The 25,836-nt window shown below is 46.7% G+C and overlaps 1 protein-coding gene, 1 long non-coding RNA gene and 1 other non-coding gene across 3 annotated transcripts; 1 reads left to right on the forward strand and 2 right to left on the reverse strand.

Annotated features, from left to right (window-relative positions):
• Nucleotides 1–3,455: 3,455 nt before the first annotated feature.
• Nucleotides 3,456–7,624, reverse strand: LOC148515325 (uncharacterized). The gene is made up of 2 exons (XR_015879413.1): nucleotides 7,568–7,624; nucleotides 3,456–3,988 (listed from the first exon to the last, which is right to left on the reverse strand). It is a non-coding gene; the product is annotated as an uncharacterized LOC148515325 (long non-coding RNA).
• On the reverse strand, nucleotides 7,334–7,466 carry LOC148515326 (small nucleolar RNA SNORA57). The gene has a single exon (XR_015879418.1). It is a non-coding gene; the product is annotated as a small nucleolar RNA SNORA57 (small nucleolar RNA).
• Nucleotides 7,625–7,714: 90 nt separating the features above from the next.
• MRPL49 (mitochondrial ribosomal protein L49) lies at nucleotides 7,715–24,686 on the forward strand. The gene is made up of 4 exons (XM_088480134.1): nucleotides 7,715–7,925; nucleotides 18,367–18,529; nucleotides 19,000–19,127; nucleotides 24,373–24,686. The coding sequence occupies exons 1-4, from the start codon at nucleotides 7,863–7,865 to the stop codon at nucleotides 24,517–24,519; spliced, it is 501 nt and encodes a 166-aa protein (XP_088336260.1). The 5' UTR covers nucleotides 7,715–7,862; the 3' UTR covers nucleotides 24,520–24,686.
• The last annotated feature ends 1,150 nt before the right edge of the window (nucleotides 24,687–25,836 follow it).

The following is a 25,836-nucleotide window of genomic DNA, read 5'->3' on the forward strand; positions in this document are numbered from 1 at the left end:
TGCCGCCATTTTTATTCTGGCTGTGAAGAGGAAGGAGGGGGGGTTGTGCTGTTGCCGACTGTATTTAAGGGGCTGTCTGTCTGTTGTCACACTTGTCATAGGGGCTGGCTGTTGTCCACTCCATACTAGGACTGGCTGTTATGCTGGTCTGTGCCTGTTACACTCTATCTACTATACTAGGAGCTGTGCTGCAGACAGAAGAGGGGGCTTCAGTGGCTTCTATGTCACTGTAGTCCATAAGGGCTTCTGCTGTGTTGTCCAGGGTGGGTGCTCATCACCCCCAGTGTGAAGGGTTTTATTTTTTTTCCCCCTGTGTGAACTGCGCAGGGGTGCTGCCTCGTTCCGGGTACTCTGCCTCCCAAGTGCCGCCCCCCCCCCCCCCCAATTCATCCAATCAATGTGGTTCTCTGTGGGTGTGCGCATGTTAACATGGTGACTGTCATTTAGCAAGAGACTGCTGCTTTGTTCGAGTGCTCTACCTCCAAAACCAAAAATGTATCCAATGTGTTTTTTTCTTCGTGTGCGCACATATTAGCCACACTTATCTCGAGCAACATAAGGTGTACAGGGGTGGTGCCTGTCTCATTTATAAAGAGGCTGCTGCCTCATGCAGGTGTTCTACCTCCCAAGTACCCCAAAAAAAATTAAATCAACTTTTTTTTTTTCCTGTGTGCACGTTAGCTGTGACATCAAAAACATGCCAACATTTTCAAAGGTGAAAATAGAGGCTATGGTCGAAAAAAAAAAAGTGGACTAAAGCAGCTAAAAACTGCATTCTCTGAGTATAGTGTCCCTACCCATGGCCCCTCTACCTGAACTTCAGCAAGGCAGAGGGGCAACCGAATTCCAGAGTGCAGCTGCTCCTCCTGTAGCCCAGGTCAAAAGATGTGTAGGCGGTGTGGTGATATGGACTAAAATGGAGCTCACATTCAGTAAAGTAGACTATGAATCCCCAATCTAACAGGGAGTGCAGCTGTAATTTATACACAACACAGGATAGGATGACTGTATAATCTGGGGTGATTTATACATCTTCACACTATATTAATTTGTCCCCACTGGATTCCACCATTACAGGTGCCTCTTTAATTTTTGCACATAGTTGACAGTAAAGGTGGGTACACTAGAAGATTCACTCCATGAGCGACATTGTCTAGTGTGTCCCCAGCAGGGGTGGGACCGTGTCGTTAACACTGAGCACAAACCCTGAACGATATCATTCAGGGCTGGGCTCATGCCCAAACCTGACAATATCAGGTTGGCCTGCATGTTCAGGCGATCAACAAAGACCAACAATCAGCACACAAATCACTGGTTGTTTTGAGCAAAAATGTTTTAATATTTTTGACAACTGAACAACATTATTGTTCCATCATCCAAAATAGCACCCAGTGTGTACGCACCTTAAGTTTCTCAGAATTTGTAGTTACTTTTGATGGACATCACCTTTTCCACATTTTTGGGACACAGTCTCAGGCCGATCACTGACAAGGTTCCCGGCTGTGCTGAAAACTGAGTACACACTGGAAGGTGGGCAGCTGAAGTAAAGGCAGTTTTGGGTAAGGGCCTCTAAACTGCCTCCATTTTCCTGTCAGTAGTTATTTACATCTCTTCAGATCTGTGTCCATTGGGAAGATAAAACGAGGTCTTCATCCCTTCTGGAATGAAAATACACTCCCAGCAGCAGGCATGGCACTCAAGAAAACAACATAAGACTTCAACCTGAAATGTTGAATTTGCTGCTCTGTTCCGCTTGTCCACATAGGGATGTAGTCTGGAACCCGATGGTCTAAATGCCAACCGCCGACTTCCAGTCTGCTTTAGCCCAACTACGGACAAATGACAGGCATCCAAATGCCGACGCCTGTAATTTACCCGACGTCTGGAGACCAGCACCCCGATCGAGCAGGGGGGGGGGACTTAGGGTTAGGCACCCCCCCCCCGGGGGGGAGGTTAAGGTTAGGCACCTCTCAGGAGGGTTAGGTTAGTTGATACCTTTAGGATGATCGGGATTTCCAGCGCTGTTGGAATTGTGCCCGCCGGTAATACATATCACACCCTCCACATATTCTGCTCTGGCTAAGTGGACACAACGGCAGTATAAAAACAAAAAGTTGGTCTTCAATGTCCCTGTACAGGTTGGGAAATGTTTGTGGAAGTTTTGCAAAGGATTATTTTACAGTCAATTGTTTTGGAAAGCAGTCTTCCTGGTCCTTCTGGGATGAAAATCCACTCATACCTGCAGAAGTTGGCACAGGATTCTCAAGACAGAAATGCAAGACCTTAAAGGGGTAAATTTACTAAAGTGAGGGGTTTTAGAAGTTGCTTGCCCATAGCAAATAATCAGATCCTAGCTATTATCTTCTAGAAAGTGCTAGGTAAATGTTGTTAAGTAAAATCTGATTGGTTGCTATGGGCAACATCACTTCTAAAACTTAAAATCTCACTTTAGTAAATTAAATTTATCCCTTAATCTTAAAACTGTGCTGTTAAGTTGCAGTTGGAGGCCACTAACCAACTGTTTAATGTCCCTGTACAGGTTGGGACATGCTTTTTTTTGTGGAACACACTAGTAGTCTTCCTGGTCCCCTTCTGGGATGAAAATACACTCCCAGCAGCAGGCATGGTGCTCAAGGATTCTTCTGGCGCAAGGACTGATGTGAATGAATATTTTTGTAAATGCCTCCTCCCCTCCCCCTCAAATTTACTTTGGAATCAAATTTTAATTTGCTACCAATCAACCCTTCCTATCCCTGCCTTCAGCTACATACTCCAACTCCCTCAGGACTCTTGAATAGAAACATTTCCTGATGTGCCATGTTGGAGGTTGAATTGCCATGTGTTTGTGCTGCCCACTGCTGCCGCTCAGCTTTGTCAGCCAGTTGCAAATTTGGGGTCTAAACCGGATGAAAATAGTGAGGTGGTCAAAATTGACTGGAAAAATGTTAGAGGTTAATTCTGTAGGAAAACTTTTTTTTCCTTAAAAATCAAATAGATCCAAAACACCAAAAAGAAATACCATGGAAGTGAGGTTTTGGTAAAACCAATACAGATCCAAAACCAGGGGAGATCCAGGTCCAAAACAGGGGTCAGCGCACATCTCTACTATCCAAGTACATGAAGCACCAGACTTGAGAGAGTTCCTTTAAGTACTACATAAGTGCTCTTGTTTTTAACATTCAAATTCTATAGTGGCAATTATATAGCACTTTAAAGATCTTTTCCTGCACCAGTGGTAAACAGGCCAAGCTACCTCACAAATTAGCATATCTGTTTTTGGACCAACTGCTCACTGCAAATGGTTTCCTGGTTAGGTTAGAACCAACACCCCAGTGCACCAAGACTATCCACTATGGTAGCACTGCAGTGTATAGCAGTGCTGACTTCAGTGCCAGTGGTATTTCAAATGCATAACTCATTTTAAGTAAATATTTAGAAAAAAAATCAAACATCAGTTTTGAATAAAAAAAAAAAAGTTTATTTATATCAGAATAAAGTTACTTTCCAGAATGTAATCTGTGACCTTTACGACATCCAGGTTTAGCACCACCATCATTGAGGTTAACAACTCCAATCATAATATTTATGGTATATTTGATTTCAACTCTATATACAAAAACATTTCAGCAACACAACACTGTAGTCTCACAATATTTACTCTGAATGTATTTCTTGTGAATTATGCCTTGTACCCACATTATTAACCTCTTTGAAGTGCTTCCACCACTGACCTACTGCAGCACGGCTAACAGTTTCTCCCCCGTATGCTTGCTGTAACATTTCATGAGATTCATTTTCACTTTTTCCAAGTTTAACACAAAATTCAATCACACATTTCTGACGTAATCTCACAGACACGTCATCCTCATCCGCCATCACGAAACATGAAGATCTTCCACTCACTGACCAAACAAAGGAGACTACAGCAGTCCAACTGCAGGTTCAGGTATGAGCTTCACAATAACCAGCATAGCGTTGCCATGTCTACCTATGGGACAGAAAAAGAGGCAGTCTCATTAGTTTTCATTCAGCCCTTGTACATGCATTTACCAGTCTACACTAGATCATGTGAATGAAGGAGACATGAGTACCATCATTTTCAGTATCCACACATCCAGGAGTATTGTAGACATTAGATCCAACAATTACAATAATGCATTAGCATTTATAATACACAGCGAGTCTTCACAAGTTGCTGTTGATTGCTGCTCATACCCCAATTAACTTAATTACATATTCACAGGAGTGCTGCATCACCACCATGAAATACAGAGCTATTACTAATAAGGCTACTTAGAGACTAACCACTATGTGAAAGATGTACTGTAATATCATGATCTAGGATCACAGGAGATTTTTCAAGTGCCTGAGAATAGGTCTCTAAAAAAACAGAATACTGATTAACTCAACAGCATGTCGTTTGAGTTACAAATACTGTTTCTTCTGACATTGCTTGACCTTCTGTGTGACTAATGGTGCATACACTGTCAGATGAAAGATTTGACCAACGATTGAACAATTTTACACTATTAAAATGAATGGAATTATCCAAATCTGACTGCAAACATCAGATGTCAGATAGTTATCTAACAAGCAGGAACGTTCATTGTTGCAGGCTCACTTGTCACATTTTCTTTCAGACATGAAAGATTGAATGATTTTTAAAATGGTTATCGTTCAGATCCAACAGAAAATCTGACTGTATGCACCATTACAGCAGCAGATTTCTAATACAGAATTCTAGTGTGCAACTTTAATACCAACCCCAGTTGAGACTTTTGTGGTACATGTATTGAGACTGGGAGCATATTTTCTGTTATGAGTTCTATACATATGTTTTATATGCTACATTTTATTCATTAATAAATTGTATTTTATTGTGAACCATTGGTAGTTTCAATTGTGCAGTTCTTGTTTAGTTAATTGGTCTACATTAGAACCTCTACAGAAGGTTCATTGTACTGCAGTGATTTAATCAGCTGTATAGGTTTGTAGTGCCTTGGGATTTACTTTTGTCTACCTGCTAGATCTAGCCTGGAGGGAAATTAGAATGACGACCACATGAAGTCTTCCTACCTTACTTATTGAATCACTCATACATCCCACCAAAAGTCCCCCCTTCTGACTTAAGCTGGGTACACTTAAGGATGTGCACCATGCCCGATGTCTCATGCATACACACTTTATGTTGGCAATGACTGAACAGCCAGCGCCATGGCAACATACTTCCCGTCAGCACTGCATTGCAGGTCTGACAAGCAATGTCGCTGATGCACGGGGCATGCATGTGAGCAACAGTGGGTACACTGGTAATATGTTACCCAATCTGCCGGATCAGGCATATTGTCTAGTGTAACCAGCACTAGAAACAGATGCTAAACAGGCAGCACTACATACGAAATCAGTATGTCATACCACTGGACCCAAGCCCAGCGGATGAAATAGACGCAGGCAGCAGGAGTTCCCAACGGAGGCAAGTTATACCCATTTTACACCTAAATTCCAGGTCTAACTCGGAGTTGGAACAGAGTTCCAATCGGAATCAGACCCGGAATTTAGCCGGTGCCGGCCCAGAACATTCCCGAGTCGGCGCTGTTCACACCGGAGTCGGGTCTGCATAGTCCTGGGTTTTCCGGAGTTGAAGTGGATGTTTGGATATTATGTCATCTCCAAGCGCCACTGAAACCAGACCAATTGGCCGGCATGCATTGCGCCCCAGGCCATAGTGACCCGGAGCGCACCGTTCAGACTGCAGGGTTTCACAGGTTACGCCCGTGATAAACCCTGCAAGTTACCTGGGTTGGATTGCCAGGTCACCCGACCCGGCTATCCAACACCCTCCCCTTTTACACCAAGAAGCTACCTGGGTTAACCCTGCAATAACCCAGGTTTTAGCTCCGATGCAAGAGGGGTATAAGCCACCTAACCCTCCTTTAGCAGTGTCTAACCTCCCCTGGGGTGCCTAACCATAAGTCCCCCCAGGAGACCCAAAACCTAACCCTCTGCACCTGCAGCTATCCACTCCCGATGCCCAGCTTGTCTATGGGGGTTATTTGATGTGATTTTGAATAGCAACAGGAGGGAGCTCCCAAAGCTATTCAATACTGTTTGGGCAGGCTAAGGATTTCTTCCCACACCCCCCTGGGGATGAGACGAGAAATCCGACCAAAGTGCCGGGCGCGCAGCTGTTTTTCTGCTTAGCACAGTTCTAACAGCCGTACGCCCGACACTATGTTCAGAGAATGCCAACATTATCCGACCACACAGCTCGCTACCGGTGCTATTCAATTCACGTGGAATTGAATTGCCCCCTATGATCAGGAATTTGATGCCCATTGTTACTCTTGCTGGGATTAAACAGGAAGCAGTCGGGCAGCATTTCGACTGCCGGCTTCCTAACTACATCCCCTACATACACAGCAGTAAACCTGCAGCCACACTATACACAGTAGACAGCATTGCATATACATAGAATAGCAGCCAACTATACACCCCTGCATAAGACACCCCCTCTGAGTTATGTACTGACGACAGTAGATATGTAGTACTAAAACATCCACCCAAAAGCATTTCCACAGCCACAACATACACCCCCTCTGAATGATGCACCGATTAGACACGCAGACACAAGTATAATGGCAGACATGCTCTAAGCCCCATAATGAGGACCTTCCCTCCCCTCCCCATTGAGTGGTGCCCCAATTATCATCATTAATTTATATGGCACCACTAGTGTTCCACAGTACCTTACTAAGTACATAAACAGATAGGTTGATTTACAATACAGGACATTAATATACATTGCTACATTCACAGCCATAATACCCAGATAACAATGCAAAGCAACCAAGTGTCAAGTGCCCTGGTAGAGAGTAAAGTAGATGAAGGTAGAGTAAGGAGACACAAGAGGGTAGAGGGCCCTGCTCATAGGAGCTTAGATTCTAAAGGGGAGGGACAGACAGACATGACAGATGGGGTAGGCAGGGAGGAAGGAGTATGTAGCAGCAAGTTAAGATGAGAGCTGGAAGGCTTTGATGAAATAATGGGTCTTGAGAGCCCGTTTGAAGGATTGAAGAGAGGTGGAGAGTCTGATGGGAAGCGGGAGACAGTTCCAAAGGTGGGGAGCAGCGCAGGCAAAATCTTGGGAGGAAGTAATCAGTTGGCAAGAGGCAGCGTGCATTTGTTGAACGAAGGGTAGACAGGAGAGTGAAGGGAGATTAGGTCAGATATGTAAATGGAAGAGGAATGGCTGATACACAGTTCTATACACAAATACATCATACTATGATAGAGGACGCAGGACTCAACCCGCTGCTACAGTCACCCGCACAACACTTGTCCCAGTGATTGAGGATAGAACCAGCCCAGGTGAGAGTTGGCACCGAAGACATAGCACCGGGTATCATCTACCTCCGTACATAACACGCAGGGGTACAGTCAACGCCCTGCATGCCAAGAAATGGAGGCTCAGTACATATTGCACAGCCGCCCAGTGATAACATGGAGAGAAGACAGAAGCACCAGTGACCGCGCCACGCACACCCTATAACATCACATCCCCACTGACCTTCTTCAAGCGTGCACAGAGACAGAGTAGCGGCCAGTCAGCCATTATATACCTTTCTATAGACACTCCCCCATCCTATCAGATGATTGGTCAGTGTTATGAGCGAGGCTGGGAATGCTAGAAAGGGCGGAAATTGTTCCTTACCTCCTTCCTACAGGGCCGGTCTCCACCATATTGCTACACTCGCGCATGCGTACCGCTGTAAGGAAGATAGGATGCAGTGTCCATATTTCTACACCCAGTCACAAGGAACGAAAGCTACTGCTGCGCTGCTGGTCTCTCTTACCGAGAAAAGATGGCGACCCCCTTGCTAACAAGGGCAGCACTAGGAGCACTCCGAGTGGCTGTCCGGCTACAGGTACACTATTGGTCAGGTTGCATTCATTGTAATCTAATTTAGGACGATTATGTCCATAAAATATTAGCTGTGTAGCTTATCTTCAGTACACCACGTCTGTCATATATATTGCAGGTATATAATAAGCTGTTGTGGTTCCCTGGCAGCTGTGCAACTACAAGTCCCATCATGTCCTGAAAGTCTTGTCTGCAAGCCAGAGGCCATCTTACACTTTTCTGTAGCCGGTTTTATTTGCAGGCATGCTAATAGCGGCTGGCAAATATTACCCTGGGGAGTAAATAGTAGTACTAAGGGCCTCATTGAGAGACGGATGCAAAGGCAATTGCGCACGCAATCGAGCAACTGTTTGCCATTGCACATGCGTATAAGCCACACTGCGATCATGGACGCACATAGGAATTAATTGCAGGGTGAGTAACAGGTTGTCAGCATTTGGGGGTGGTAACGGGATGTAATCATGTGTGGCCGCCGATCACAATCCCGACATCGGAATGCCAGCTAGGGATTTATTATAGGTGTTCAAATACCGACGCCTATCATGATCCTGACGCCGGAATGCCGAGGACGCCATCCCGACCTAAGGTAAGTCTGGGGTGCCCTTAGCGTTAGCGGGTGGGTGAGGGATTAGGATGTCTAGCGGGGTTAGGTTTGGGGGGGGGAAGGTTAGGCACCCCACCCCCCCTGGAGGGTTAGGTTTAGGGAGCGGTAAGGGGGAGATTATGGACCACTAAGGGAGGGCTAGGGGGTGGACAGGGGAGGTTAGGGTACTTGCCTGCCCCAGTTGGGATCTTGATCTTGTTGGACATTCGCTGTCGGGATTTGAACCGGCCGCCGGCATGTCAGTCCCATTCCGGTGACGGGGGTGGTCAGAGAAACGCCGTTACATGGGCCTGCATACATTAGCCACTGTGAGTGCATATGCAGCTCTGCGTGTTTGAGGAGCTCCCAAGGCTGTGGCAGGTCAGACCTGCTGCAAGGCCAAGACGGCCGCCGATGTTGTGGTGATGTTACTGATATTTACGCAGGTATGCGTCGTCGCACGCAGGTAAGAAAGCAGCAGTGGGCGTCCTAATGCTCGGGTGGTCTTTGCAGACATTAGCATATTTTTGCTGTTGCGTGTGCGAAATCACAGCTGCGATCACATTAGCGTCCATCTCTAAATCAGGCCCTAAGTACACAGACCTAGCAGTAGACCATCCACTGATAAAAAAATAAAATAAAAAAAAAGGTGTTTTAGGCCCCTATTTAGGACAATGCGGATTTCAGTTATTTTCACCTAAATTCGCATTGTGAATTTGGGAAATATCACAGGAATTTATCAAAAAGCCCTTGCAGGGACAGAGCTTGCGATAAAGCTCTGTCCCTGCGAATCCCTCACCAAAATATTATTTTCACAAAAAAATGTGAAAAACACCCCTTTTCACTTTTTTCTTTTTGTAAAAATAATATTGATAAATAGGGCCCTTAGTAGTGCAACTTTGGTTCATTTTTGGGGCGTGGGTCCCCCTGGATTGCGTTGGCTGATTTGTCTCAGGGCACTGCATTATAACACATTTTCTACTTCAGGGTCCATAGGGTATCCACAGGATACCTTGGGGTATAGGTGTGACGTCAGTCGCAGGGCACCAAAGAGTTAAGCTTTCAGGCTCCCAGGATGCACTAGGTCCCCCTCCTATACCCCGCCCCCGAGCCAAGGCACCTCAGTTTAGTTTGGTGCCCGGCCGGAGTCGGGTGCACCTGTTGGAGTGGGGGCTAGAAGAGCCCCTGAAGCTTTTTCTTCATGCAGCGGTGGCTGCACATCTGGATGAACAGCATGGACAGTCAGTCCTGACGTCCATGCTGTCTTCCCTACACCCCGCCGGTACCAGAACGCCGGTACTGATCCGGGGATGCTGGTGGGCATCTGGGGTCACAGCTAGCGGTGAAGATGTTCCGGACCATGGCCGGATTCAAGGGGGACAGAGGTAAGCAGCGGGGTCCCGCGGTGGGTCCCCGCTGATCACATGGTCCTAAGTCCCCAGGCAGGAGGCTCCCTGGGGACTGGCTGCAGCGTGGAGCCAGGCGACCAACCTGCGCTTCCACTACCCCCTGGGACAGCGGACCGCAGCAGAGCGGTAGCGCTGCGGCGTCCCAGGGCTTAAATGCATGCCAGGGGAGCGCGCCTTCCCTGTCTCACAGCCGGCGCCTCCCTCGCTGCACACAGCCCTCTCTGCACTGTGCTGACTGGCCCTGTGTCAGCGCTCCTCCCCCAGGCCAGCCTTCTCTCTGCTCCTCGGCGGCCATCTTTTCAGAAGCATGGTGAACGCTGCTGGAAGCCTGCATTGGAAGCATCGTGGTCTGGGTCCCCCCGCATACCTCTCCTCCGCTGTGGTCAGGTCTGTGTATGCAGCGCTGTGTCCTACCAGGCCCTGTGTCTGTGTAGTTGAGTGATCAGCGCTGTTAGTGCAGGAATTGATTTTCTTTGCATTGTATGTGACTGTGCTAGCGCTGCTGCCTGTAACTTTTCTTCTCAAGACTGTCAGCTTTATTACTGTCCCTGTTCTTTCTGCTAAGCCCTTGCGGTGCGGTGCTGCAGGGTGGTCTCTCGCCTATTTAATATATAATTGGTGAGAGGGGTCACATACGTGGTGCCATCATGTCTGAAAGTGATTTTCCCCTCCGGCTACAGTGTACCACGTGTAAAGTACCGTTAGCGGAGGGGGATGGTAGCGCGGAGGGCCTTTGCCGGCAGTGTTTGTCCATGGCGCGGCCTCTTACGGTTACAGCACCGGTACAGGAGCCGCCCTGGGCTTGTTTCGCTCAGGCGCTAACAGCTTTAGTGGGCCAGTTAGCTCCGCAGCCCGCGTTTACTCCGATGGGTTTGTCCCAGCAGTCTGTGGTGTCGTCACCCATGCAGGGTTTCCCACGACAATTGGTGGTACCCCACAGTCTCCCTATTTCCCCGCTCCCGGTTTCTCAGGAGCCAGCGTGGGTTAACTCCCTGACGAGTTCTGTACAGCACTTGTCGGATGTGTTGCAAGGGAAGTCTGTGATGCGGCCTCATAAACGGCCGGTGGCGTCTCTGTCCGCTCCTTATGAGGATGACGAAGGGACGTCTGATGATGGGGAGATTCTGGATCCTTACGATCAGGAACCTCTCCATACTAAGGACGCTGATGCTAAGTCCAAAGTATATATTCCTGGACTTATTCGGGCGGTCCGCACAGCCTTGGTGATTGAGGACGAAGTTCCCCCAGCGGCTAAGTCTAAGTATGCCTTTTTCAAAGACATGAAGGGCGATGCCACAGTCTTTCCTCTTTTGGGTCAGTTGGTGGACCATTTAGAGGAGGCGTGGAAACAGCCTGGCAAAAGATACCAGCCGCAGCGACGCCTGGCGGTGGCTTATCCGTTCGCGGATAATTATTTTGCTAAGTGGGAATCCCCTCCACAGGTGGATTCTCACGTGACCCGTCTTGTCCTTAGTGCCACATTGCCGATGCCATCCATGTCCTCCCTTAAGGATGCTACGGACCGCAAGGTGGAAATCTGCCTGAAGTCCGCTTATTCCCTTGCAGGGGGGGCAGCACGGCCGGCTATGGCCATTTGCTGGGTTGCCAGAGCGATGGAGCGCTGGGCGGATTCATTAGAGGCTTCTTTTGAATCCGACTGTCCGGCCGAACAGGCGGAGTTGATTGGCAATCTCCGTGATTCGGCCACCTACATCAACGAGGCGGCTCTAGACATTAGTACTCTGGTGTCTAGAATTTCTTCAGCAGCGGTAGCTGCTCGTCGCACCTTGTGGCTGCGATCCTGGAAGGCGGACGCAGATTCCAAGAAGGGTCTGCAAGCCTTGCCGTTTACCGGAGAAGTTCTCTTCGGTCCGGATCTGGATAAGATTGTGGCCACGCTGGCGGCAGCCAAATCGGCTTGTCTCCCGTCGGCCGCTGCTCCTTCTGGTTCTGGACCATCGTCCTTTCGGTCATCTAGGGCCCAGGGCAGGCCCAAACCACAGTCGTTTCCTCGTCAGGCTGGCCCTAGGAAATCGGTCAAGCCCCGGAAGCAGGCATGGAGTACCAGACGTCCGGCCCCCAAGCCAGATGACAAGCCTGCAGCCTGACGGTCCGGGCCTCCCTTTGGGGGATCCCAGGGTGAGAGGCCGCCCGCTGCAGTTCGCCCAGTGTTGGTCGGTCACTACGACAGACACTTGGGTTCTGGAGGTGGTCTCCCACGGGTACGCCCTCTCCTTCCGGCACAGACCCCCGGCTCGATTCTTCACCACGGGTCTACCATCAGACCGGAACAAGGCTACGGAGATGCGGAAGGTATTGCACACTATGCTCCAGGCTGGAGTTATAGTGCCTGTTCCATTCTCCCAGAGGGGCCAGGGTTTCTATTCAAATCTTTATTTTGGTACAGAAACCCAATGGGTCGTATCGTCCGATTCTCAACCTCAAAGCACTCAACAAGTCTTTGCGGGTACCGAAGTTTCGGATGGAGACCCTACGGTCCATCATTCTGGCGCTGGAACCTGGGGACTACATGGTGTCATTGGATATACAGGACGCTTACCTGCATGTCCCTATTCTTTTGCGCCATCAACAGTTCCTCAGGTTTGCAATCCGCAGCGACCACTTCCAGTTTCGGGCGTTACCTTTTGGAGTGGCGACAGCACCACGTGTTTTCACCAAGGTGATGGCGGTCATGGCGGCTTCTCTGCGGCTGCAGGGAGTCCGCATGTTGCCGTACTTGGACGACCTGTTATTGGTGGCGGGATCTCCAGAGCTCCTGTTACGCCACTTGGACCTGACCATTGCCCTGCTGCAACGGCACGGCTGGCTAATCAACTGGCAGAAGTCCACTCTAATCCCGTCTCGGAGGATTCTGCATCTTGGAGCCTTATTGGACTCGGGACAGCAAAAGATCTTCGTGACGGAGGAAAAGATCTCTGCTTTACAGTCAAGGTTGCGCAGTTGTCTCTACACTCGGCGATGAGGTTACCGGGCTCCATGGTGTCGGTGCTCGACATGGTGGAATATGCCCAGTTTCACTCCAGACCTCTGCAGAACCTGATCCTGTCAAAGTGGAACGGGCTGCCTCAGTCTCTGAAGTCCCAGATGATTGTGTTCACCCCGGAGGTTCGCCTGTCCCTTGCTTGGTGGTTACAAACGACCCACCTCAGCGAGGGACGTCCGTTCTGGGTTCCAAATTGGGTCCTGTTGACAACGGACGCCAGTCTTCGGGGCTGGGGAGCAGTTTCGGGTCCACATATGTTCTAGGGTAGGTGGACGCCGACAGAAGCGGAGCTTCCAATCAATATCTTGGAACTCTGTGCGGTCTTCAATGCTCTCCAGCAGGCACATCGGTTTCTCCAGGGTCACCCGGTACAGGTCCAGTCGGACAACGCTACCACCGTGGCCTACATAAACAGGCAAGGAGGAACCCGAAGCCGGGCGGCTCTCGTAGAGGTGTCTCGGATCCTGGTTTGGGCAGAGCGCAATCTTCTGGCCATATCAGCGGTCTTCATCCCGGGAGTGCTCAATTGGGAGGCGGACTTTCTAAGTCGCCAGGACGTTCATCCGGGGGAATGGTCCCTGCACCCGGACGTTTTTCAACTACTGGTGGACAGATGGGGTCTTCCAGAGATCGACCTCATGGCGTCCCGGCACAACAATAAGTTGCCGGTGTACGGGTCTCGCACAAGAGACGAAGGGGCGTCTCTGGTGGATGCTCTGTCCGTCCGGTGGACGTTCCGGTTCGCATACCTGTTCCCTCCGGTCTCCCTTCTTCCATGGGTAATCCGGAAATTCAAACAGGAAGGAGGACGCTCCTGTTGATAGCTCCCGCGTGGCCCAGACGGCACTGGTTCTCAGACCTTCAGGGTCTGTCCGTGGACAGTCCTCTGCGGTTGCCGCTACGACCGGACCTCCTGTCTCATGGTCCTTGTCGTCACCCGGGCCTGACTCGGCTGTCTTTGACGGCGTGGCTGTTGAGACGGCCATGCTGAGGTCCCGGGGGTTTTCCAGCTCTGTGGTGCGTACCATGTTGCGAGCTCGGAAACCGTCTTCCACGAGGATATACCATCGCGTGTGGCATACGTTCTTCCAGTGGTGTCGACCGAGAGGTTATGCACCGCGGGTGTTTCGTCTGTCTCGGATTCTCGCCTTCCTGCAAGCGGGACTAGATCATGGGCTTCGCCTTGCTTCTTTGAAGGTACAGGTTGCGGCCCTGTCTGTCTGGTTTCACCGTAGGATTGCTACAATCCCGGATGTGCGCACCTTTATGCAAGGTGTTGTCCGCATTCAGCCGCCCTTTGTTCCACCTGTGGCGTCTTGGGATTTGGCTGTGGTCCTGAGGGCTCTCCAAGGACCGCCGTTTGAACCACTGGGATCAGTGGATCTTAAATGGCTAACAGCTAAGACTGTTTTCCTTCTGGCTATTGCTTCGGCCAGACGTGTTTCTGAGTTAGGGGCTCTTTCTTGTAGACCCCCTTTCTTGGTTTTTCATGGGAACAGGGCAGTACTCCGCACTCGGCCCGAGTTTCTTCCCAAAGTTGTTTCCCAGTTTCATGTTAACGAGGAAATCGTTGTTCCGGGCCTTTAACTCACCGGGTCTTTCCGTAGGTGAGGCCTCTTTGGATGTTGTGCGGGCCTTAAGGACTTATGTTGACCGCACCTCTTCGTTTAGGAAGTCGGACGCTTTGTTTGTCCTCTATGGCTTCCGTAAAAAGGGTTGGCCTGCTTCAAAGCAAACTTTGGCAGGCTGGATCCGTATGGCTATTTCTGAAGCTTATCTTCATGAAGGCCTACCGGTTCCTCCTTCTCTGAAGACTCATTCCACTAGGTCTGTGGGTCCTTCGTGGGCAGCTCGACGTGGTGCCTCTGCAATCCAGATCTGCAAGGCTGCTACGTGGTCCTCTGTCCATACCTTCGTGAGGTATTACAGGTTTGACACCTTCGCCTCTCAGGATGCTTCCTTCGGGCGGCGGATTCTCCTTTCTGCACAGGAGCGTCCCCACCCTTGAAGGATACTGCTTTGGGACATCCCCAAGGTATCCTGTGGATACCCTATGGACCCTGAAGTAGAAAATATGAGATATGGTAAGAACTTACCCTTGTTATCTCTATTTCTACGAAGTCCATAGGGTTCCACAGGACTCCCGCCCTGTCGCACCTGTGCTGCAGATGGGCTTTGCTCTGGTCACCGGTTTTCCGTCTCCCTCTGGTGAGAATGTGATTCTTGTATGTGTCCAGATCTTTGTTCTCTCTTCCTTCTCCTCCTCCGGCCTATGGCTTGGTAACTAACTGAGGTGCCTTGGCTCGGGGGCGGGGTATAGGAGGGGGACCTAGTGCATCCTGGGAGGCTGAAAGCTTAACTCTTTGGTGCCCTGCGACTGACGTCACACCTATACCCCAAGGTATCCTGTGGAACCCTATGGACTTCGTAGAAATAGAGATAACAAGGGTAAGTTCTTACCATATCTCATATTTTCCATTATAACACATTTTAACCCTTCACTGTGTGTTTAATATATATGTACTTCACTTTTTTATTTTCATTCTTTATATGCAGCTGCTCCTAACTATCTCTTTACACTGCACTTTTCTTACTATGGTGGTGCCCTGTGGCGGCTTGGCTGGGGCAGTTTTTGGGGAGTCCTGCGCTCTGGATTTGAACCCTAGTATGTTAGGGACCTACCCGAAAGAGGTTACCTGGATATATATATATAATAATTTGGAGTTGTGCACCTGAGATTTGTCTGTTTCAGGGCCCTTGACAAAGGGTTGAAATAAACCCGAAACGTTGAAACACTTGGTGTGTCTTTATTTGCCTCATGGTTTGGAAGTCCGACGAGTGCCGCTGCCTGATGGATGTCTGTTTGAAATTTTCTATTGCTGGCACCCCGGTTGTCTTATCACATGGAGGGAGTGCCAACCTTGTCTGTTTCAGGGCCCTTAGTGTATAGAGCAAACAAGTCTTCTCTGGCTATGAATTTTTATTTATTCTTTGTTCTTTTTACAACAATACAAAATCCCTTCTCACCACAATTTTATCGTTAAGACCTTGCGATGCTCCGCTGTACTGGCGATATGGGCCTGGATCAGTAAGGGTGACCTTAGTGCCTCAGTTTGCCAGTCTCTGTACATACGCACATGTCTGAGCTGGCTAGCCAGTTTGCACATGTTCCATGGAGCTGTAAGATCAGATTTTGGCTTTCAGTTCCATTTGAAAAAAAAAAGATCGATGTAAAAATGAGCGAAAAAAAAAGGCTGAAAAATGCTTTAATCCAACAAATGCTTTAAGTGTTGTCACCTGTTATCGCCAATCAGAGATACAGCTGTAATAGAAGCAGGAACGCCCATTCCTGGCTGCTCATAGGCTGTCCCAGGCAACTTCAACCACAGGAAGCACACCCCAAAACGTCCCATGGTGGTTCGGCTCGAGGACATATGCCTCTCTGTGATCCGGCCCAGTCCATCCGACTTTAATGCAATACACTCAGTTTTCATTGTCATACTGAATTAAGTTGAAGGTAAAAGAAATAGAAGCAATTTAAAGTGACATCTTTAATAACCACCTGTGAGGTAAAAAATAGAGAGTTTTGTGGTGCTCACTCAATCATAGGGTCTTTTTTACTATAGAAATATGTTTATTTTACGCCTCTGTGTGAAAACCTGGACTTACTTACTGATTATTGCTTATCCCGCTTTCATTCATGGTTAGAGCAGGGTGTTGGACGTCCTCGACGCTGACCGCTGCGGTTCCCTGTGTTCTTTGAAAGATAAAATTGATTTCCCAAATGATCTTGCAGTTTTGGGATGACCTTACTAATCTTTTCCACAATGTGCTCAGGTCCAGTTTACCAAATTCCTGTGTTTGAGTTGAGTTTTTGTTGAGACCCTCTAAGCCACTCGGTACACTATACTATGTGCAACCAAGAGACGATGTGATGTTACGATGCATCAAGCGCCGTACACACTGCACGATCCAGTGTACGACATCAATATGTGCACCGTTCATTGCATCGTCCCTGTGCAGAACATCAGATATGCGATGAACTACAGATCGGGCATACACACTATTCAGTATGTTGTATAGTGTGTACCCAGCTTTAATGCTGCTTGGTGGTTGCACATTGGAGAAGCCCTCTTCTCAGCAGCAGCTTTTGAGTCTATCAATGGAGAAAATCTCCACCTATTTCATCCGTCTCATAAATATGTTTGTTTTATTTGCTTATCTATACTAATATAATAAGAACATTGTGTATGTTTGTTCCAAGTTGGCACAAAAACGACTGAACTGATTTTCATGAAAACTGCATCATTTTGTAGTGGAAACGCCTAGAAATAACCTGCACTTTGTTTCAACTCGATCTGTCCAGTTAAAGCTGAAAAATAACAAAAACAATTTTCCTGATATCAATGTAAGAGATAGGTGTGTCAGCATGCGTGTGGCCAGTAAGGGGTGGGGCGGGGGGTGCTTCGAGCCTGCGTTCACTTGAATAGGATAGGCTATGGGTGGGTGAAGGCGCTGCTGGTGACCTGGGCCACTCCCATGACAGGGCCCCTATGCAAAGCAATACAACTAGAACACCTCAAATAAAAAAACATGTTGGCAGAAGCGATTTCATCGTGGGTGAAGGCGTGGACAACAGCTAGCCTACAATAATTCAGCAGCAGCCAGAGATCCTACTCATGGCTTTTTTGGCTTGCTCTAACACTTCCAAAACTAGTACTCCATATCCCATTGTCTGCCTTCAGCGAGTATTCTCTACCCTTTCTTTCACACACCGGGCGCACAGTACCAGCCTTCAGAATCCCTCCTCAAATGTGGTTCTCCCACGAGTGATGTCCCCACGCTCACTTATGTGTAAACAGCTTTGCTGCCCCTGTAGTCTGTGTTGAACGTTATGTCCATGTATTTTTGCATTGTTTGAAAGCAAAAAAAAATAATTTCATATATTGATCTCACCCCACTCTCCATAAACTTTATTGTAACCAGATCTAATGTATCAATATTATTAAATATGTTTTCATTCAATAATTAAAATGTTTGCATTGTCTATGCATATCTTCTTTACATTTTTCAATTTTTATATGTATTAAAATAATGTTATTAAAAAATAGCTAAATAAGCAATTTCAAGATCAGAGAATAAATCTGTTTTCTGGTGTAAAAGCCTTATAGGATACTCAATGGCTTTTTATGTGTATTTGTTAATAGCTAAAAAAAAAAAGTCACAAGCAGGCCAAATATAATTTTAATATTTCCTGGCAAAAAGAACCTCAATAAATGTTGTGTAACGTAGATGCATAATGCTTACAGTTCTCCTCTTACTAGTCTGCAGCCGCCTTGACAGAGATGTCATGTTTTTATTAGATCACTTTCCACGAAGAGCATGTGTCACGAGGATCATCTAACTTTGTTATATTACAAACCATATTCCATCCTTGTTTCTTTTCCAGCGCCCATGCAGTAGGTCAGCTGCCGGTGTGACATCTCAGTACCCAGGCATTATAGAATCCCATGAGGATTTTCACTTTGTGGAGCGTCTCATACCACCTACTCAAGTCCCCAAACCACCAAACCATACAGAAATAACTCCATCTGGGTGGATTCCCCCTAAAGGTACTGTGCTTATTTGTTTGGATAAGGTAGTGAAGACCTTTCACTAGTCCAGTGGTGGAGAACATGGGCCCCTTACCTGGTGAAATTTCCTTCTTGTTCTCATGAACTAATTCCATGTATATGTGTGTAGGATGTTGGGTGAATGATTTGAGGGTGATGTCTTAACATCACCCTGACTAGCCAATCCATGAGAAGTCAGCCCTCTGCTTTATAAGTAGCACAGATAGTGCTGATGTGCAGAGACCTGCTGTGGTCACAGAACCAAGGGGATTTTCATAGGGGCTGCTTGAACTTTGTAAAGTTAAACCTTATGGTACCCATGACCACTTGTGGTGCTCCTAAAAGTAATATATTGCTTTGTCTATGTATCTAGAATTGTGTATTTGGGATCTCAGCCTGATTTCCCATCTTTTTGTCATGTTAAATTAAAAAAGTGAGTCTGCAGTTCCAATCTTTGTTTTTCCTCTCAGCCCCCCACCCCACAGATCTCCCTTACATCGTGAGACGTTCTCGGATGCACAATATTCCGGTGTACACAGATATCACTCATGGTAATAGGCACATGACTGTTATCCGCAAGATTGAAGGTGACATATGGGTGAGTGCTCTCATATCCTGAATTAAGGTCCCATGCTGTCATATAAGTCACAATTATGCTGCTATATAAAAAAAACTGTCACATTTATAGCAAGTTGAGTTTTTGTGACCTATAAAATGCCAATGACCAGACAAAAGGGAAAACTGTAACTTTGTTTAGGGGTGGTTGCCCAAGAAGGATTATACATTAAAGATAGATAAAATTCAGGGATAACGTACACCTGTCCATTTCAGTTATGAAATAATGGGGTAGATGTATGATAGCGGCACTTAACGTGCCACTATAATGCTTCCTGCGTCGCCTCTTTGCCGAGAAGCAGCAGGAAGCACTACCAATGAGATGTAAGAACTGAGCATATGCGGAATCTCACAAGTATCACGAGATCCCCACATTTAGCCTGGAGCCGGCAGCAGCCCCAGCAGGGACAGCGCTGTCCCTGCTGTGGGGATAGGGCAGCGCCAGGCTGTAGCTGTCGATAACGACAGCTACAGCGGGCCGAACGGTCAGGCGATCTTACTGTTCATACATTGCCCAGGCTATCGGTGCAGCTATCTTGTAGATGGCAACACCGATAATGACAGGGGCGCATAGCGCCCCTGTCATTTACCGTCCAGACCCCAGATCATACATCGGGGAGAAGCGGTATCAGCGCACATAACGTGCACTGATACCACTTCTGGGCTTCATACATCTCCCCCAATAACATTTCTACGGCTTGAAATGGGTTATTTTCCATTTAGTTTACAAGCAAAAGCACAGTGTCACTTAATGATTTGTGGAGTAGTCGGCCCCATAATTTCAAAGACTACAAACATGTTTACCAAAACATGAAAGGTAATATATACACTGAGGTACCAAAAGTCATAGGATAGATGCAGGACCCCTCTAGCCCAGCGAAGTGCAGCAACTCCACATGGCATCGATTCCACAAGTGAACGGAAAACCTCTGGAAAGATTTTGACCCATTGTGTCTAGATAGCATCCCACAGCTCCCTGATATTTGTAGGTGCAGGATCTTGGGTGTGAATGGACGTGGTGGCCACACCATTTGTCAGAACTCTCCAGAATGCTCCTCAAACCAATTCTGGACAACTTAAGATCGATGACATGGTGCATTATCCTTTTCAAGTATCACCTGCAGGTCATGTTTTGAGGGTTTCTGAAATCATGCACAGGTAGGCTAACATATTATTATGCTGGATTTTTCCACCTGTTTCCTGAAAACATCACATTGGGAAAACTTGAGAACCACTGAACTCCTGTATAGTTCTTTCTGGAACAACTTATTCATCACCTGCAGTGACCTTCTCCAATACTTGCCAATTTATGCTGGGCACTTTGGGGCTGGTAGTATTCATTCTAGGAGTCGGACAGGACGGCTCTCTATTCAGGGCACTTGCACGCTCTAGCCTCAGGTGTGCGCGCCCCCGAAAAGGGGACGTGGCCCTGGGATGCACTCCCTTTTCATAACTGCAGTGCTGGAGCAGACAGTATGCATCTAGTTCAGAGCAGTACGCAACCCCACGTGCAGCTGACTGGTGGTAACTGGTTGTGTGTATTGATCACCACATGTTCCAGATTCCTGTGACAATCCTTCTAACATTTCTAGCCACTGACTTAGAAGCTATAATGTAAGCAGGAAAAGGCGTATGCATAAAAGAAGCAGATTTATGTGCAAGTGCTCAATCGCGCGCATCTCCAGTCCAGCTGTACAGCAGCCTCATATATGGCCGGAGTAACAAGTGTGTATACAAGATTGCAAAAGTATAATGAAATATACATTTAAAGAATCAAAAGATAATTATCATTCCTGCTGCAGTATTTATTTATTACCAGTTATTTATGTAGCGCACACATATTCCGCAGCGCTGTGCAGAGAATATTCAGCCATTCACATCAGTCCCTGCCCCAGTGGAGCTTACACTCTATATTCCCTATCACATGCACACACATACACACTAGGGGTAATTTTTGTTGGGAGCCAATTAACCTACCAGTATATTTTTGGAGTGTGGGAGGAAACCGGAGTACCCGGAGGAAATCCACGCAAGCACAGGGAGAATATACAAACTCCACACAGTTAGGGTCGTAGTGCGTATTGAACCAACGACCTCAGTGCTGTGAGGCAGTAATGCTAACCATTACACCGTCTGTGCTGCAGTACAAATGGAAATAGCATAGTACTGTGAAAAGATTGCCATGATTTCAGATAATACATCGCCACATTAATGTATGGTAGCTAGTGCTGTTGATTACTATCGGCAAGAGGTACTCCTCCTGACAGGTGTATGTGTCCAGGATGGGTGTGGTGTATTTTGTCAACATTCAAAATGTCAACAGGAGAATGTCGACCTGGTCATATTGTTGATACTGATGACGTGTTGACATGATTAGAATGTCGACAAAACGTTCCTGGTGGTCTAGCGATGACTTACCTGGTGCGGCAGGTCCAGGGGTCATTTGATGAAGACTTCTGGCAGGTCTTGCAGCGGTGAGTATCGCTAACTCCTAGCCCTACGCTGCCGGTCCATGCAGAATGTCGACATTTCATATGTCGACATTATGCACACGCTGACATGCTCAATATCGACATTTTAACGATGTCACCATCTTGACTATCAAAATTTTTACTACATCCCAGGATTTACGTAAGCATTAGGCCTATTCTTCCCCATTCTGTCTCTCCAAGCATAGAATCATAAGTGTAAAGCTGGCCATACACTGTGCGATATGCACCGTGCGACGCGATGGGGGATCCGACGTCCGACATATCGGGCGGTCCCCACACACTGTGCGATCAGGTGGCTGACCGCCCGATATGCCGGCTCCCCCAACCTCATAGCGCTGCATGGGATCGCACATCGCATCCCCTGATCGACTGGACCTGCAGTAAGATCTGGGGGTGCGACCCCACTGGTGCGTGCTCTGGGCCTGTTTCAGAGCCGCTCGCTCCCAGTGTATGCAAATTCAGCGCACGCTCAGCAAGGCAGGCGATCGCACGACAAGGCATTAGCACGCCCACTATGTCTTGGCGAGCGATCACTTTGTGTATGCAGACGCCCACCAGCCATTCATAAGATGCCCACTTGCGCACATCATCACACGGAAGAGCATGAAAACATTGGTACATTGAGCACAATCCGATGTGCTCGCAGTGCTTGAGGTTGACTATACCTGGCCGTAAGCACTGCGATCACTTCAGTGAGAACTACAACCAGGTGACGTTTACAATGACGCTGCCTGTTAATTATGGACGCCTATGAAATGGTGTTGAAACACACAGGCACCCCTGCATTCGCACCTCCACTCCCCAGTTTCTAGTGGCCTGCCCCTGTTACCACCCACAAAATGCCTCTTCTGTCACTCATTCAACTGGGCTGTCTATGCTGGGCGAGCGAGCGCTTCCCGTTCTGTCGGATCGGCTGCTTTATTGCACCATGTATGGGCACCTTAAGATTGCAGACAGACGTCCATACACATTTTAGTGCGCATTTGTAGTATGCAAATGTGTAAGCAACAAAACCTACAAGAACTCCTGTAATAGAAGTGTAATAACCTACAGATGACACTGCTTCTAATAAGTGAACAGAACATGCTATGGTGCCTGAGCAGTTGGATTTGTATCTAAATTAGATGAATCACGTATTGCCTAATTTAATATAGTAATCTGGCACTCTCTGAACTACAAAATAAGATGTATTTTATGTCACAAATGACCTTAATTGATATCCTTCAGTGTACCCAGAAATAGTGTATAAACCGCCTATTTTCGGTAATCGAGTAATGGTGGCATAGAATTATATATGCCATGGGGGGGGGTGTAAAAAACAGATTTTCACAGGGCAGGGGGTTGGGGTCGGATTATAAAACAGGGATTTTTTTTTTCTCTAGTACTAAGGGGTTGTGGGGGGGGGGGTTTACTGTTGTTGGGATTTATGACCATTAGCGGGTCTTTTGCAAATGTGGGATGGGAGGTTATTTTAGAATGGGGTATATGGACACAGGGGGATGGGGGGGGTGAAAAACACCCCCTAGATATACTGTATTTTTTTTTTTTTATAAAATATTAAAATATATTAATACTTTTTGAACTTTGTTAAATAACTATAATAAAAAAATATCAATTTTGTGGAAAGAAAATCATCAATGTGGTTAAACGCCACTTTAAAGCATAAATATAAGACACTAACTATAGAACACTTTATTTACACATTCCTATAAAAAGATCTGCAGCCAGCAAAATGTTCTCTAGGTTTAGTTACAGCAAAATAATATTTATTAATTCACTTAATGTAAAAATACTTGATCTGACTCCTATATACAGACCAGAGATACATGTCTGCTACTAGGAGTACCTAAATTCCAAGACATTTTTACTGTTCAAAATGGAAAATATTAATGAGTATCCCTGTCTAAGGGGACAATTCAATTCAGCGCACTGTTAATATCGCCGGGAAAGAGTTTCCGGACCTATTAGATTAAGGCCAACTAAAGGGATTTCTCCTCGCACCCTCCTGAGGATGTGAGTAGAATCCAACTAAAGCGCCGGCCGTGAGGCTGTTTGCCAGCTTAGCGCAGCTCTAACAGTCTCGCAGCCGGCACTTTAGACGGAGAATGTCGGTTAGTACGACTAAACACCAAGGTTAAGTTGCGAGAGCATTCTGAGACTAAAGTTGTTACAGTTGGCGTAAAGCGCGGTGAATGGAATAGCACCATGACCCTCTTCCTAGTGCTAATCACCTCACGCTTAATTGAATTGCCCCCTAATTGTAGTCTTTTATTCTAGGACAAAGTAATTTTATATTTTTACATTATGTGAATTAGTAAAATAAATATTTTGCTCTAACTAGAACAAGTAAACCTTTTTCTGGCTATAACTTTTTATAGGAATGGGTAGATTGTATTCCATAATTAGCGAGTCTTATATTTATGGTTTAAAATGGCTTTTAAGACAGTGTCGGGGGATACTGTGCCTATTTAATATAAAGGTGAGTGGCCCTAATTTAATGTAAGCATCTGTCACAGGTCACACTACCAGTCCCAGTAGACCTCTCTATACAAACATGTATTGATATAGGGCCTATTTGGCAAACCATGGTTAAGTTAAGTCTAACATTTGTAGGCTATATGAAATAACATTCCAAATAAAATGTATAATACTTTGTCTGTTTTGTACAACTAAATAGAAGAAGCTCCTTAGTGTTGGTATCTGAAATAATATTGGAATTTCCTGTATCACCTTTAGGCTCTGGAGGTTGAAGTGCGAGATTTCCTGACCCAGCTAACAGGAAAGACACCAGCTATTCAAGTTAATGAGATCAGCCACACAATCCGGGTCAAAGGTTATTATGACAAGGAACTACAAACCTGGCTGAGTGAAAAAGGCTTCTGACATGACTAGTAAGGGAAGACTAAACCGTTTCACAATGGATTATATAAAAGTTGCAGTCATTACCAGGAACGCCTTACAAAGACTGACTGCACATTTTTTTTTTTTTTTTTTTTTTTTTCTGTGAATGGGAATCTTCGTACATTTCTATTAAATGACATGCTCTAGAACACTGTTTATGGAGTCTTTTACATGAATTTGTTTGGATTCTGCACTGTCCATTCCAGTGTCTAGTGCCATAGGCGCTGGAAGGAGAGGCTCCCCCAGCATCTGAGAGAAGCACCAGTCAATGCAGGGATGGACATAACACACAGGTTTTATTATTAAGCTGCCTTTCATGGATTTGTCCAGTTTGATAAAGTTCCGAAAGCAGCTGGCTTTGCGTTGCATGATGGTCTCTGTAGTCCTACAGCAAGGCTCAGTGCTCTGCAGAGATAAGCTCCTACACAAAGCTACAAATCCAGACCGCACGTGGGTAACCGTCCTCATCCTCTCCTGCCGCTGGTTAAACTACTTGTCACCAATAAAGAGATTAAAAAAAAAAACTGGTCCAAGTAAAAATGCCTAGGGCACTCAACTGGTAACCTCTCCCTCCTGTGAATGCAATCCATGTACTACAACTCTGTTTTCTATCCTGCAGCCAATATCTTACCCATTCAATCATCTTATGCTGGGTACACACTAAACAGATATATCTTCAGATGATGGTTGTTCGTACACACTGAACAACCATCATCTGTGTTCAGTGTTTTGGTGGAGTCGGGGGCGTATCCGCCCCTCCCCGCTGCTGCCACTGTGTGTGTACGGGTGGTCTGCAGACCGCCCATACACACTTGCCAATGGACAGATGTCTGCAGACATATCTGTCCATCGGCTGTGCAGCACAGCCAATGTTATATGTCTATGAACGACGTCATTCACAGACATACAGTATCGCGGGTACACACTGGCCGACAGGCAGCAGATATATTGGCCGATCAATTGATCGGCGAATATATCGATCAGTGTGTACCCAGCTCTAGAATCCAATCTCAAGCTTTCAACTTTATTTAACAAAGCAATTTGGGTGTAATGGATGTCAACCTAGTTGCGCACAGCTGCCCAAGGAGTCCCTAATTCTGTTAGGATATCACCACATCCAATCAAAACACAATACATATACAAAAAATTATGAAAAAGAGAATACACAACCTGGGCGCTTAAATATAACAAATGAGAAATACATTCCTTATATGATGTATTATTCAACTTGGGTCCTCTTTATATGATTCCTTATCACAAAAAGTCGCTCTCCTTCGTGAGGCGTCAGAGGTGTGTGTG

The sequence above is a fragment of the Taudactylus pleione genome, unplaced genomic scaffold, assembly GCF_031769625.1.
Source record: "Taudactylus pleione unplaced genomic scaffold, aTauple2 ptg000250l, whole genome shotgun sequence".
Classification (NCBI taxonomy): Eukaryota; Metazoa; Chordata; class Amphibia; order Anura; family Myobatrachidae; genus Taudactylus; species Taudactylus pleione.

What these genes read in the sequence shown, in the direction of transcription:
- MRPL49 (XM_088480134.1), top strand. Translation starts at nt 7,863, where the DNA reads ATGGCGACCCCCTTGCTAACAAGGGCAGCACTAGGAGCACTCCGAGTG. An exon ending in TGGGTGGATTCCCCCTAAAG is followed by an intron (nt 18,530 to 18,999) that starts GTACTGTGCTTA and finishes TTTTCCTCTCAG; the next exon opens with CCCCCCACCCCACAGATCTC. An exon ending in AGATTGAAGGTGACATATGG is followed by an intron (nt 19,128 to 24,372) that starts GTGAGTGCTCTC and finishes TATCACCTTTAG; the next exon opens with GCTCTGGAGGTTGAAGTGCG.